The 13739-nt window shown below is 39.5% G+C and overlaps 2 protein-coding genes across 7 annotated transcripts in view; one reads left to right on the forward strand and one right to left on the reverse strand.

The window, feature by feature from the left end:
* The window catches only part of CCDC125 (coiled-coil domain containing 125), a 29338-nt gene extending 19655 nt beyond the window's left edge, over nt 1-9683 (forward strand). For all 6 annotated transcript variants that reach the window (XM_043887237.1, XM_043887241.1, XM_043887240.1 and 3 more), the window contains 5 exons: nt 995-1110; nt 3230-3337; nt 4941-5115; nt 8243-8373; nt 9229-9683. In XM_043887237.1, coding sequence (XP_043743172.1) covers nt 995-1110; nt 3230-3337; nt 4941-5115; nt 8243-8373; nt 9229-9537 — 839 coding nt within the window. In that variant the 3' untranslated portion in view covers nt 9538-9683. The remainder of the gene's footprint in view (nt 1-994; nt 1111-3229; nt 3338-4940; nt 5116-8242; nt 8374-9228) is intronic.
* Nucleotides 9684-10141: 458 nt separating this feature from the next.
* LOC122683565 (mitochondrial import inner membrane translocase subunit Tim23-like) lies at nt 10142-12199 on the reverse strand. The gene has a single exon (XM_043887247.1). It carries the CDS (start codon nt 11163-11165, stop codon nt 10536-10538), a length of 630 nt encoding a protein of 209 aa, XP_043743182.1. The 5' UTR covers nt 11166-12199; the 3' UTR covers nt 10142-10535.
* Nucleotides 12200-13739: the final 1540 nt, after the last annotated feature.

Raw genomic sequence — 13739 nt, forward strand, 5'->3', positions numbered from 1 at the left:
GTTCTAAGTATTTGGGTTGAGAGCCTCTTATGAAAACTATTAACTAAAAGAAAAGTCTGATCGAGTTTACAGAGCTGGTACAGTACATTAATTCAAGACAGACAGTATATTAATATAGTATATGAGATCTCATTGTCTCACAGTGTGGATATTCTATGTTCTCTTTTTGAAAATCCTACAAATTTTTTTTGAGCAAATGACGACCAGATTCAGTTGCAGTTAAGATCCTTCCACATTTAAAATAACATTTTGGGCTTCCCTGGTGGCTCAGTGGTGAAGAATCTGCCTGCCAGTGCAGGAGACAGGGGTTCGGTCTCTGACCGGGGAATGATCCTCCATACCTTGGAGCAGCGAAGCCGGTGCACCGCAGCTCCTGAGCCTGTGCGCTCAAGCCTGGGAGCTGCAACTACTGAATCCCATGAGCCTGGAGCGCATGCTCCGGAGCAAGAGGAGCTACCACAACGAGAAGCCTGTGTACCAGAACTAGAGAATAGTCCTCGCTTGCCACAACTAGAGGAGAGCCTGAGCAGTAACAGAGACCCAGCCTAGCCGAAAACAAATAAAATTATTTTTAAAAATTAACATTTTAATCTATTGTTACACATGTATTTACCTGACTCAGTGGTAAAGAATCTGCCTGCCAATGCAGGAGACTGGTGTTCAGTCCCTGGCTCGGGAAGATCCCCTGGAGGAGGAAATCACAACCTACTCCAGGATTCTTGCCTGGGAAATCCTATGGAGAGAGGAGCCTGGTGGGCTACAGTCCGTGAGGTCGCAAAGAGTCAGACACGACTGAGCACGCATGCACATGTGTATTAACACCTTCTTAATACCCACTATTCTTTGAGATAGATTTTCTGGCTGGAGGTGGATTTTGTGGGTAGTTGTATATCCTTTGCTTAGAAGAAATGAGTATGTGATGTTAGTTTAAGTAGATCAGGTGAAGCTGGAGTTAGACATCATGACTAACACTTTCTTACGTGGCCCTTCCCAGTTTTGAATCAACAGTATTTGGAGGCGCTTGGCATGCTTGATATCAAACAGCAGAAGGGGGCTCAGGAAGACACCTGCCAGGATAGAAGTGGCTTTACAGAGGTTTCAGGTCTTGAGGTAGGTAAGCAGTTATGAAAATTTAGCAGGAGGGAATTTTTCACTTCCGTTATGTTTCTGTGATTGCCATCATCTCCTCGTCTACAATAGCAACGTGCTTAGCACCTTGAGACAGAGGGTGAGAGGCCCATGTCCCTTCTTCAGCCTTGCAGGTACTATACCCTTTGGACACTAGGGGATGAGCTTGCCGCTTCCTGCTCCCTTTATTTCCTTTGTCTAGTTTCAGGAGAAACTATGTTAGTAGTATCTCCCCTGGGTAGAGGCTTACCGTGGCAGAGTACTTTCCCACACATTTTAAAATCTGATCTTTGTAATGGTCTTGTGAAGGCTGCAAAGCAGGTATCAGCCCCATTTTACAGAGAGAGGAAACTCAGGCTCAGATGGTTTCATTTACCTCCCTGAAGTGACGCAGTCAGGCTGGGGTTGAGCCCAGACTGCTGCCTTGCTATTTGCTTGCTGAGGTGTGAAATATCTTACAGGGTAGAAGTTTGGCTGATAAGATAAAAAGAGTCCTGGGGACTCGTGAGAAATAAACATCAGTGAGAGGGAGTAGCCATTCACTTATTACAGAACTTCAAATAAAGTAACTACGATTCATAATAGCAAATACATAGTCCTTAGTAAGCACCAGATACTGTTCTGAGTGCTTTGCATAGATTTATACATGTAATTCTCACAACTACCAAATAAGGTAAGTACTATTAAATCCTTATTTTACAGATGAGGGTAACAGAGGCACAGAAGGGTTCAGTAATTTGCTCAAAGTCACAGAGCTGGTAAGTGGTGGAACGGGGATTTACACCCAGGTAGAGTTTCGAGTCTGTGCTTTTGATTACCATGCTCTACTGCCTGGGTGGAAAACTAGTGTATTTGCCAAAAAGAAACCTAAAAGAAACTGAACTGAGAGCGAGCTCAGAATAAATGTGCTTTATTATAATCCTGAGCAGGCTGTCATAAGTAACCTTGTAACAGGCAGGAACAAGGGCCCTGAGTCAGCTGATGGAGGAGCACTGAAGTAAGGACAGAGAACTGGAATTGAGAGGTTCTTACAGAAACCTTGAATTCTGAAACTGGTTGTTGGCAACTTTTGCAGGCACAATATACAGAAGTTGGAGGTTGAAAAGGGAAGAGGGAAGATACCAATCAGCCATGTAACCACCCTGTGTACACTCAAGTCAGCTGAAAGCTATCTACTTCAGTTATCTTCCATGTGAGAAGGAATTTTCTGAAATAGCCTTTACCCTAAGACAGACTGTGGAATCTTCTCTAAGTAGTCTCTAAGATAAGATTCTATTTTAAGCCAGTCCATTCATATGAAATTTACAGCAGCAGGAAGCTTCAACAATAATTTGTAGTAAGTTTCACATGAAACTTTAAAAGATATGGCCCAATAATCACATAGACTGCCCCCATTAAATTGGAGTATGTTGGGAAAGCAACTTGGGGTTAGTTGTCAAAATGAGTTTTAAGAAAAAGTACAACAGTTCTTTCTTTTCTTCTGGCTATAATGGTCAACCAGGAGTGACCCAGATGGACTAGTTTCTTCATTGTGATCTGAAGACAGGTTTTGAGGAATCTGGGCCTTATGCAGTTCCAGAACATTGGGTGAGCCAGGAAGTATTTAAGAATGTATTACTCGATCACAGGGCATCTTTTTTAGGAGTGGCAGGATGATGGTATTCCTCATCAGTGTTAAAAATCACCATTTCTGGGCATGCATCTTTCCTTGCAGGACCTGACTGTAATCCATGCTGGGAGGCAGGGCCAAGCCCAGTCCCAGGAAATCCATGAGATAGGTGTTTATATTTACTTCACTCGATCAAATTCCTGCCAAGGACTCAGAGGTATAGGAAACTGATACCAAGTGAAAGGTTTAGGAGACTGAAAAGAAAGGTAGAATTCCTTTAGGTTTTTGTTCTTGTAATACCAGTCTATGCTCATTTGTAGTTAATTTCCACTTGGGTCCTGAAATTGTGGTCTCAGCTTCCTATTTGTTTTCCGTCGCAGTCTCTCTGAATCAGGTGCTTGTCTGAAATGTGCAGTGGGTTTGTGTGCGCCCCATGTTTGTGTCCGGCTCAGCAGTGTTACTTAGTAATGGCTAATTCTTTTGGGTTTGAAGCTTGCAGCGCCGGGAGCCTGCCTCTGTCACCGTCCCAGAGGGAACCCCTGTGCTTGTGCCAGAATGGCCGTGTCCACTCGGAAAGCGCTCCTGCAGCTCAAACAGGAGGTAAAAACCGCGAAAGCTTTGTTTCTCTGTTCACACAGTAAGTTCCCTGCATACAAGCCTTCAAGTTGCTAACTCTGAGAGATGCGAGTGTGCCTTCCCTTGTCCAATCACGTTAGTTCACATGCGTCTGGTGTACAGTCACATGCAGGCATCCTCTAAAGGGGTTGTGCTTTTGTTTTCATTACCGTACAGTACTGTATAAAGTACAGATCTTTATTTCAAGCCCAGGATGTCTGCAAGCAAGTGTAAAAGCAACGGTATGTAGCTGATTGTATTATCTGCGTACCTAGGCTAACTTTGTTGCACTTGTGATTGTGATCTTGGAATGGAACTCATTTGTATGTAGGGGACTTAATATATAAAGTTGAATAAATGAAAGTATATGCAGTAATTAGCTTCATTGGTAGTCATTGGCTATGGAACTTATCCTTAGTTTTAAATGATATCAGTAACAATAATGTGTAAAAACTGGTTTACATGGTTCCAAAATACAAATAATACTTGGCACAGTATCGTAGCCATGAAGTTGTTTGCCTGTTTTAGTTAGTAATTCCTGAGTTTTTCTTTCGTCTATACATGGCCCTAAAATTACTAGATATTAGAGGAAAAGTGCTTAAAATCATCAGGATGCACAACATTGATTAACAGATAAACATGAAGCTTCTTAGAAAAGCTGCAAGGTACAGTGGAAGGAACCTTTGTGCCAGCCACATCCAGGTTTGAATCTCAGCTCCATCAATTTCCACCTTTGTGGTTTTGGACACGTATGTTAAATGGAGGGTTAAATAACTAGCTTGGAGGGTTGTTGTAAGAAATACAGTACATATAATGTTTAGCATATGGCCAGGCCTGGCATTTAATCAAATGATAGCTGCCATTATGATTAGGCTTTAATAACAAATACAATGTGGACCATAATTTTTAGAATGTTTTTATTGAAGGTATGGAATTTAGTCTTCAGTATATATGTCAAAGCAAGCAGCTAAACATTATCAATTCATTAGGAAAAGCATAAGATTACAAAGACCAGTGGGAGGTATCTGAAAGATGGTATTCATAATTATTTTGTGGTATTGTCTGGAATGGCCCAAGGCAGAAATGAAATGTGGCATTTGGCATCCTCCCTGCTTCCTTGTTGGGAAGGGCACACACAGGGCCTGTCTTGATAATGAAGTCTGAGAGCTGGATTACCAAGGAGCTGACAGGCATAAGAGAAACTTCCAGTAATCTAGTTGGCAAGTACTAATTAAACATGCAATAGATCACGGATATGCACTCGACTCCACTCAGTGGTAAGACGCATTTGCTAATCTGACTTAGCATTTAGTTAAGTAATAAGGTAAAAAAAAATTGTTCTGGTTTTCCGTCCAACTCTTTGTAACCCCATTGACTGTAGCCTGCTAGGCTGCATGGGATTATCCCAGCTAGAATACTGGAGTGGGTTGCCATTTCCTACTCCAGGGGATCTTCTGATTCTGGGATGGAAACTGCTGACACGTGTCTCTTGCGGCTCCTGCATTAGTAGGCAGATTCTTCACCATTGAGCCACCTGGGAAGCCCTGGTTTTGCCTCTAACACCTCTCAAACTTTCTTTCAAAACCAGCTGGAACTTCTGCAGAAGAGTAAAGAAGAAGCGTACATAATGGCAGATGCATTCAGAATTGCATTTGAGCAACAGTTAATGAGGAAAAATGACCAGGCACTAAGATTGACACAGATGGATAAAATGTGTAAGAAAGCAACAAAATGGACAAATTGGAAGCACCTTAAAGAAGATGGTAAGTATGAATTATAATGGTAATAATCAGGTGTAATTTCAGTTGTTTTTAGTTATAATTAAGCATCATTAATATGGTGAATATAATTGAAATTTTACATATACTTATGATTTATCTAAAAATTTAGCAACTATGGGGAAAAAGTTGGTCACTGAATGTTACCTATGCAAATGAAATCATAAAATAACAGGAGACTCTACTTTAGCACTCTTCTATTTCATTTAAACAAGACCATGCTCAGTGGAAAGAATTTATAATGAGTGCTAGATGATTAAAGGGAAAAATGAGAGTGAAACCCAACATTAAACTTACCTAAGTGAACTTTATTTGAAATGTGTGTTTCTGGAAGGACACATTGAGCAGTAGAGGAGACTTAAATTGGACAAGTCAATAAAATATTCTTATAAAAAGTGAAACAGAAATTAAGGTTTAGATTTTGGTTTACAAGCCTATCAAAAAGTTCATGGCCATTTTTGAGTCATTATGGCATTAGTGTAAACAAAATATATAAAAATGCCATGAGAGAATCAAATTGTCATTGAAGTATGTAGACTGTCCAATATAAACAAATAGGTATTATTTTTTCGAAATTAGTTTCTCTTAATGGTCAATTTTCATTTATAAGTATTATTCAGTAGAACTCATTTTGTTTCAATTTAAAATTCCAATTTGAAACCATTTATCAGTCATAATTAAAGTGAAGTTTATTAAGAAATGTAATTTTTATTATTAAAATTCTGCAATGACCCTATTTCTAAATCTTGTCAAAATCCATAATCCTAATTCCAGTATCTCTCCTTTTCAGATGAATTTAGAACCAATAAGAATCTTATAGTATTAACAAATGAAACTTTTAATACATAATACTTGTTTTAAATATTTCTTTTCAAACAGTGCATATTAGTATTAGTATATGGGTCAAGTGTTGTGAAGTTTAGCTTCATCAACTAAACTTTACCCATCTCTTTGCTGCAGTGGTAAGAAATAACTTAAGGGATAATAAAAATATAAGTGGTAAACAAGAATTGTGAAACTGGGTGAAAGCAGATTATAAAAGCTATGTATTTAGAGTCAGGTGGAAGTCAGGGCAAAAGGGGGAAAATTATTCCTCAACTCTCATTCTTAAACAGGCATTCCACTTTATCCTGAAACTAACTTTTAAAGGTGTTTCTTCTGAGATTTACAGAAGCTGATGAGCAAGTATAATGGCTAAGGCCTCCATGGGCATGGGCTTCCCAGGTGGCTTGGTGGTAAAGAATCCACCTGCCAATGCAGGAGATGCAAGAGACGCAAGTTCTATCCCTGGGTTGGGAAGATCCCCTGGAGGAGGAAGTGGCTACCCACTCCAGCATTCTTGCCTGGAAAAAATCCCATGGACACAGGAGCCTGGCAGGCTAGTCCATGGGGACGAAAAGAGTTGGACACAACTGAACACACATGCAGAAAGAAGAGTAGGGAGAAAGAAGAAACAGGTAGATTCATCTTCATTTCAGCACTTGTATTCATTTTATATTCCAGAATTCCTGCCTTGCCTATTTACAGAATTCAGGAACTTTTCCATTGAAAACATGATTTGAGAGGTACAATCTTTGCTTTCCGTAAGGTACTGAGACTGGAAGCAGAATTTAAAATAATTGGTTCGTCTCTGAAGTCTTTAAAGTCCACATACACTTCACTAACTTTGAGTTTCTTAGAGACAAGCATGTGTGCCAACTTGCTTCAGTCGTGTCTGATTCTTTGTGGGCCTATGGGCCTGCCAAGCTCTGTCCCTGGGATTCTCCAGGCAAGAATACTGGAGTGAGCTGCCATGCCCTTCTCCAGGGGATCTTCCCCACCCACGGACTGAAGCCATGCCTCCTTGGGCTCCTGCACTGCTGAGCTGCTGGGGGAAGCCCTTCTTAGTGACAAGACTTTGATTCACTTTATTAACATACTTCAATAATTTGTTGCAAAATGATTGTTACAGGTCATTTTTTTTATTTGCAGTTAACAGTATATTAACTTTTCTTGATTTGGCAGCTTAGACAAGTTCTGAGATAGCTCATGAACATATTTCTTTTTTTAGATTAAAGATAAAAAAAAAAAAAAAAGATAGAGACACATTCATTCACTCTCAGGACTGATGAGCCAGTCAACTTGTCTAGCTTTTCCCCTTTGCCATAGTTGCCACTGGCGAAGGTCAGGTGCGAGGCCCAGTCACTGTGGTTTATCAGGAATGGGTGGAAAGGGAATTGTCCCTTTGGAGTTCATCTGAAACTTTCTTGGTATATAAATCTATGACTTTGTATTTTCTGCTACAAACTGCATCCTTTCGATGGATGAAGAATATCAGCATAAATATTGCAGAAATGTGGACTTTTAAGTATTATGTCAATACCCGGGCTAGGTACTTTCACAAATGTGTGGTTTAATTGTGACAATTATACATAAATCTTAGCATTTTAACCATTTTTGAGTCTCATTAAGTCCATTCACATTGTTGTATAATCATCACCACCATCCATCTCCAGAACCTTTTCATCTTCCTAAACAGAAACCCTGTACCCGTTCAATACCACTCCCTTCTCCCAGCCCATGCTCTATTATTTAAATGGCACGGCAGCCCAGCAATAGAGCATGGGGACTATTATTCTCATTCTAGAGGTGAGGACGTGTAGCTTAGAGAACCTTATTCTAAAGTGATACCCTTCTGAAGTGGCTAAATGGGGATTCAAGTCCAGGTTTTTTTCTGGCCAGAGGCCACCTGTCTGCAGGTATGTTTTGCTGGGAGTATTCTCAATGTGGGTAGGCGGCCGACCTTTACATCGGAAGATCTCATGTACAAATGTGGATCGCTGGCTCCTCTGAAGACTGAGTTGGGTAGAAAGGGCTGAGCAATGAGACTGCAGGGCGCTGCTCTGGGTTCTCAAACTCTGGTCTCTCACCTGCGTTTGCTGCCGGCTCTAAAGTCCATCTTCCCCACTGCACTGTGCTGCCTGCCTCACTCATGCTAGAGGGTCCCTGAAGAGGACAGGGTCCTGACTGATTTAGGAATGAATTAACCTTGGTTCACACTTACTTCTTCTCCTGGAAGTATGTCAGTGTGTGTCTTTTTATGTCTCAACTGGATTTTTATGTTCTATTTTAGGGTCACTATCACCAGGGAGTAAGAAGACCTTAGGGCAGAAATTGTTGGGTATGCTCCCTTCAGAAAACAGCTCTAAGAGTACCAATGACCAGGACGATCCTCAGGAAATCTTTAAGATGCTAATAGACTTGGTTAGTATCTTTGCTTTCTTTGTTGTCAGAGGTTGTGGATGAGCTAATCTTTTTGCTTCCTGTTAATTCAGCTCTTTATCACACTATACTTGACTTTTATGCTCTTTTCCCAGTTAAGGTACCATTTTCTGGAATTTTTATCTTCTTGAACACCCCACACATGCTTTCCAATTTCCCCTTCCAGGTTCTTCCTGTGCAACTTTAATAAAGTTCCACCTCTGAAAAAGAGGCGGCTCTCTGTAATTAAGTCCCAGCATCTCCATCATCAGCGCTTATATATAGTTCATGACAAGACTTTTATATTAAAAAAAAAAAACTCTTATATACTCACGATTTTTTAAGTGTTCAAAGCACATCCTCATGCATTATATCCTGTAGTCATTACCACAACACTGTAATCAGTCCTGTTATCCTCAATTTCATAATGACTAAACTAAGAAACTCATGTTATATGAACATACTTATCTGTAGAAGAGTATTATTAAAGTTATTTATTGCATATAAATATATAACACAATTTTATAAATAACTTCATTCTTTCACAGAGGTTAAGTACATGTTAGCATTATATATACATATATACACACACACCATGTAAATATATACTTCTCTCCAAATGACTTAAACATTTTTTTCAGCAGAAGGAATGCTGCTTTCTATTCTTCCTTAAAAAAAAGAAAATCCTCAATAACATGTAGCATAATGCTGAGGAATTAGTGGACACCTAAATTAATTTATTCATATTGATTGACTGGACAGATTGAAGACTAAATATTTTCATGAAATACTCCTGATTACAGCTCTGTATTCTGATTTACTGACTAACTGGTACATTTTTAATTTCTCTGCATGCAGCTGAATGATAAAGAAGAAGCATTGGCTCATCAAAGGAAAGTTAGTTACATGCTTGCTCGGGCTTTGGAAGACAAAGACACCACTTCAAAAGAGATTAAAGAAAGAAATTCTATGAAAGACAATTTTATATTAAAAAACCCCTGGCAGAAAATTTTAGAATTCCCTGTTTCATGTGATCCTGTACATTCAAGTGTTCAAATTTTTAATTCTGTGGGCTGCATTTGTTCAATTCAGCACTTTCAAACAGATCCAAAGTATGCAAGAACTCTTAAAAGGTCCCGTTCTTTGCCATCAGATATCATGTACTGAAGACAAATCAGATGAATTAGAACTGAGAGATGTTTGAGACTTTGAAAAAGGGCCTTGTAAATATTGCTACATTTTCAGAAGTTGTATATTTTCTAGGTATTTCTAAATTTTGGGAGGCAACTTAAATAAACGTTTTGTACAAGAAATTTATTAGTATTCTGTGTTGATGCATTTTATTTATAAATTATATTACTATGCTATATGAAATTTCAGCATTTCCCAAAATCTTAAAAAAAAAAGAAATAGTGATTTTTGAGGAAAAAATATTTATTTAGATTGACTATACAGATTGCTGAATATAGGGATCTTTGGCTCAAGCAACAAAAGGAATGACTCAATGTTAATTTTTGGAATACATTTATCTTGTTTTAGTTTTGTTTTTTATTTCCCATATAAGGCTTAAAAATAATTTCCTTAACTGCAATAAAACAGTTATTATGGTAGGACTTTGGCAAAAGTATATTCAAAGTCATTGCTAGCAACTTGCCTTTATAGCTGATTTTTTTGTCAGAGTGGTGACATTTTATAGCCAGATCTACACAGAATTCTGGCACTTAGCCCACTCTGATTTAACTTCTTGGTCTTAATGCTGAATTTTAGGCCATTTTTTTTTTTTTCTATTTTCACCCTTTATTGGGAATACAGAGCAATATTACAGTCTTGGATCATTAAATGAACAAATGTGGCTGATACAGTATTGACAGGCAGACCTGAATTCTGGGATTAAGTGGTTTTCCAGAAGTGGGTAGGAGCAAAAACAGATGCGAGATCTTCTTAAGAGAACCACGTTACTCAGCCGCCAAAGGGTGTTTTGTCTTCAACTCATTAAGGCTGGAAGGAGTGCCAGTCCTGGTCGACCATCCATGGTCTTCATCACAGCACACTGGAATCTCTAGTTTTTCAAATTAGGTGTAGATAAAGTAAATGCCTCCAGACTGACTTATAAATTGATCTGGGTGACTACTAAAGTGTCCTCCATTTGTAAACTAGCAAAATCTTCAGAGTGATTGTTGGAGCAAACAGCCTTTCATGTGCTCCCAGTTGTTATATAGAGCATAGAGGCTCATAAGTGTTAGTCCTGCGAGACCACCTCGCGCTACCCCTCGAAGACCGCCTGTACATTTATACAACATGCCTGTCATGGTTCCAGCTGCTACTGTGTTAAGGTCATCTTCTGCACCTCTTGTTTTCTCAATGATGACACCAAATGCACTATAAAGCAAAGCCAGAGAACCTAGGGTATTAGCCCAAAGTGCCCCTTGCCTAGTCACCATATTCAAGATCTGTACATTTCTTGCTTTGGACCAGGCCATGTTCTGGGTTTCCTTCAATCCTAGCCGTAGACCATTCATTGCCCCAAATGCAGCCCCTGTCATACAACATCCTCCAATGGTAAAGAAGGCCAGTTCAAATCTGCCCCGGGTTTTATTAGCTCCAGTTGGTAAAATAAACTCATCTGTATCCTGTACGAGATACCGTGGATCCACATTTAAATAAGGAGACAGAGGGTTCATACCAGTTAGCGGGATTCCAGCCAAATCCGCGTGCGAGTAGCCTGCTCCGCCGGCTCCGAAAAAGCCGGCCAACCCTCCAGTGGTTTTGTTGCCACTACCCCCGCCGCCCTCCATGGTGTCGCAGCAATCTGCCCGTCTGCTTCTCCCCGCCGCCTCAGGCCGAGATAGTCTGCTCGGCCGTCGCTCCTCGGTAACAGCGGGGAGACCCCGCGTTACCACCGGCTCCTTCACACGCTGACCTTCCAGGCGCCCTTTTAGGCCATTTAAAATGCTCTCTTTCTAAAAATATTACATAGTAATAATTTTTGATACCTTTTGGGAATATTACTATATTAATCACAATGATGGCACAGGAAATGCACTGCATTGTCAGCAGTTATGAAAAGAATCTACTATTTAAACAGATGAACTAACAGAATAGGGTAATAAGGTAACAATATAAACCATTTATAGTTGTGTTATAGGAACCACACTGGTAGTCATTAATAACAAAAGCTGAAAAACTGGCAAATACATTTTGAGAAAAGGAAGACTAATGAGGATCTACTGTTACCAGATATCAAAGTGTATTTATCAACTATACTCCAAAATAAAAATTACATTTAATTAAAAAAATAAAATATATTGTCCTGACAGTAATACAGTGCTACATTATTCAAAGCAGTGTGGTAACAGCAGATCAATAAGAATAAGATAAAGTCCATACACAGATCTAGTATATATAATAGCTTTTGAGGTAGGGAAAGGAAGGATCTGGGATTATTAAATAATACCAAAAAGAGAAACATAAAAAAAAAATTCCAAAAACTAGAAAATTTCTCTTTAAATGTATTTAAAACAAACACATAAATTGATAAAATTTGTAATATTCCAACTGATCAAGGACAAAGAATCTGAATTTCATCAAGTAAACAAAAGCAAAAATAAATGGGGCCTAATTAAACGTAAAAACTTTTGCACAGCAAAAGAAACCATAGACAAAATGAAGAAACAACTTGCTGTCTAGGAGAAAATACTTGCAAATAGTATGACAAAGAATTTAATATCCAACATACATAAACAGCTCATATAACCCAACAGCAAAAAAAAAAAGACAACCCAATTAAAAAACGGGAGGAGGGCTTCCCTTGTGGCTCAGCTGGTCAAGAATCCTCCTGTGATGTGAGAGACCTGGGTTCGATCCCTGGGTTGGGAAGATCCCCTGGAGAAGGGAATGGCTACCCACTCCAGTATTCTGGCCTGGAGAATTCCACTGACTGTATAGTCCATGGGGTCACAAAGAGTCAGACACGACTGAGTGACTTTCACATTCATAATGAATAAAAAACGGGCAGAAGACCTGAACAGACATTTTTCCTCGGCATCACTAATCAGGGAAAGGCCAATCAAAACCACCTTACACCTGTCAGAAGGGCTATCATCAAAAACACACATAACAAACGTTGGTGAGGATGTGGAGTAAAGGGAACACTCATACACTGTTGGTGAGAATGTAAATTTGTACAGCCACTGGGAAAACAGTATATAGTTGTCTCAGAAAACCAATGGAATACTACTCAGCCATAAAAGAGTTTCCCCATTTGAAGCGACATGGATAGACTCAGAGGGCATTAAGCTAACTGAAGTAAGTCAGACAGAAAGACAGATACTGCAAGGTATCACTAATATGTGAAATAAACAAACTAGTGAATATAACAAGAAAGCAGACTCACAAATACAGAGAACAAAAGAGTGGTTACGGGGGTGGATATAGGGATAGGGGTGTCAGGGTACAAACTAGAGGGTGTGAGATAGGCATAAGGATATTCTGTACAACATGAAAATGCAACCAATACTTTGTAATACCTGGGCTTCCCTCAGACAGTAAAGAATCCTCCTGCAATATGGGAGACCTGGGTTTGATCCCTGGGTTGGGAAGATCCCTTGGAGGAGGGCGGGGCCACGCACTCCAGTATTCCTGCCTGAAGAATCCCCATGGACAGAGGAGCCTGGAGGGCTACAGTTCTTCAGGTCACAAAGAGTTGGACACAACTGAGTAACTGAGTATGTATACAGCACACACATATATAGACATCTGTAGGAACTAAATGGAAAGTAACCTTTAAAAATTGTATAAAAAAAATCTGAATCAGTAGTTCACAAAGGCGGAATCATATATGATTAGCAACACAGTAGAAATCAAAGAAAAGTAAATTAGAATGAGAGATTATGAGTGCTACATGGAACTCTGCTCAACGTTATGTGGCAGCGTGGACAGGAGGGGAGTTTTTGGGAGAATGGATACATGTATATACGTGGCTGAGCCCCTTCCCTGTTCTCCTGAAACTGTCACATTGTTAATCGGCTATACCCCATTAAAAGATAAAAAGTTTTTTAAAAAGAAAGATTGTGAGTGCTAGAGATGAGATGATGAGGCGAACTAGATTCCTACATAAAAGTTAATGAATGTATACATTTGGGATCCTGCATTCAACTTTTTGGTGTACAAACTCAGAAGTGAAACTGCTGGATCATATGGTAATTCCATTTCAAACTTTTTGAGGAAACGCTAGTTTCCGACAGCTGCTGCACTTGTTTTTATACATTCCCACCAATGGTGTAGAAGGGTTTCCCGATTTCTCCACATGCTCACTAACACTTGTTATCTTCTGGGTTGTTCATTTTTGGTGACCGCCATCTTAGTAAGTT

This window comes from Cervus elaphus, chromosome 25, assembly GCF_910594005.1.
Source record: "Cervus elaphus chromosome 25, mCerEla1.1, whole genome shotgun sequence".
Lineage (NCBI taxonomy): Eukaryota > Metazoa > Chordata > Mammalia > Artiodactyla > Cervidae > Cervus > Cervus elaphus.

Coding starts and splice junctions, on each gene's coding strand:
- LOC122683565 (XM_043887247.1), bottom strand. CDS start 11,165: ATGGAGGGCGGCGGGGGTAGTGGCAACAAAACCACTGGAGGGTTGGCC.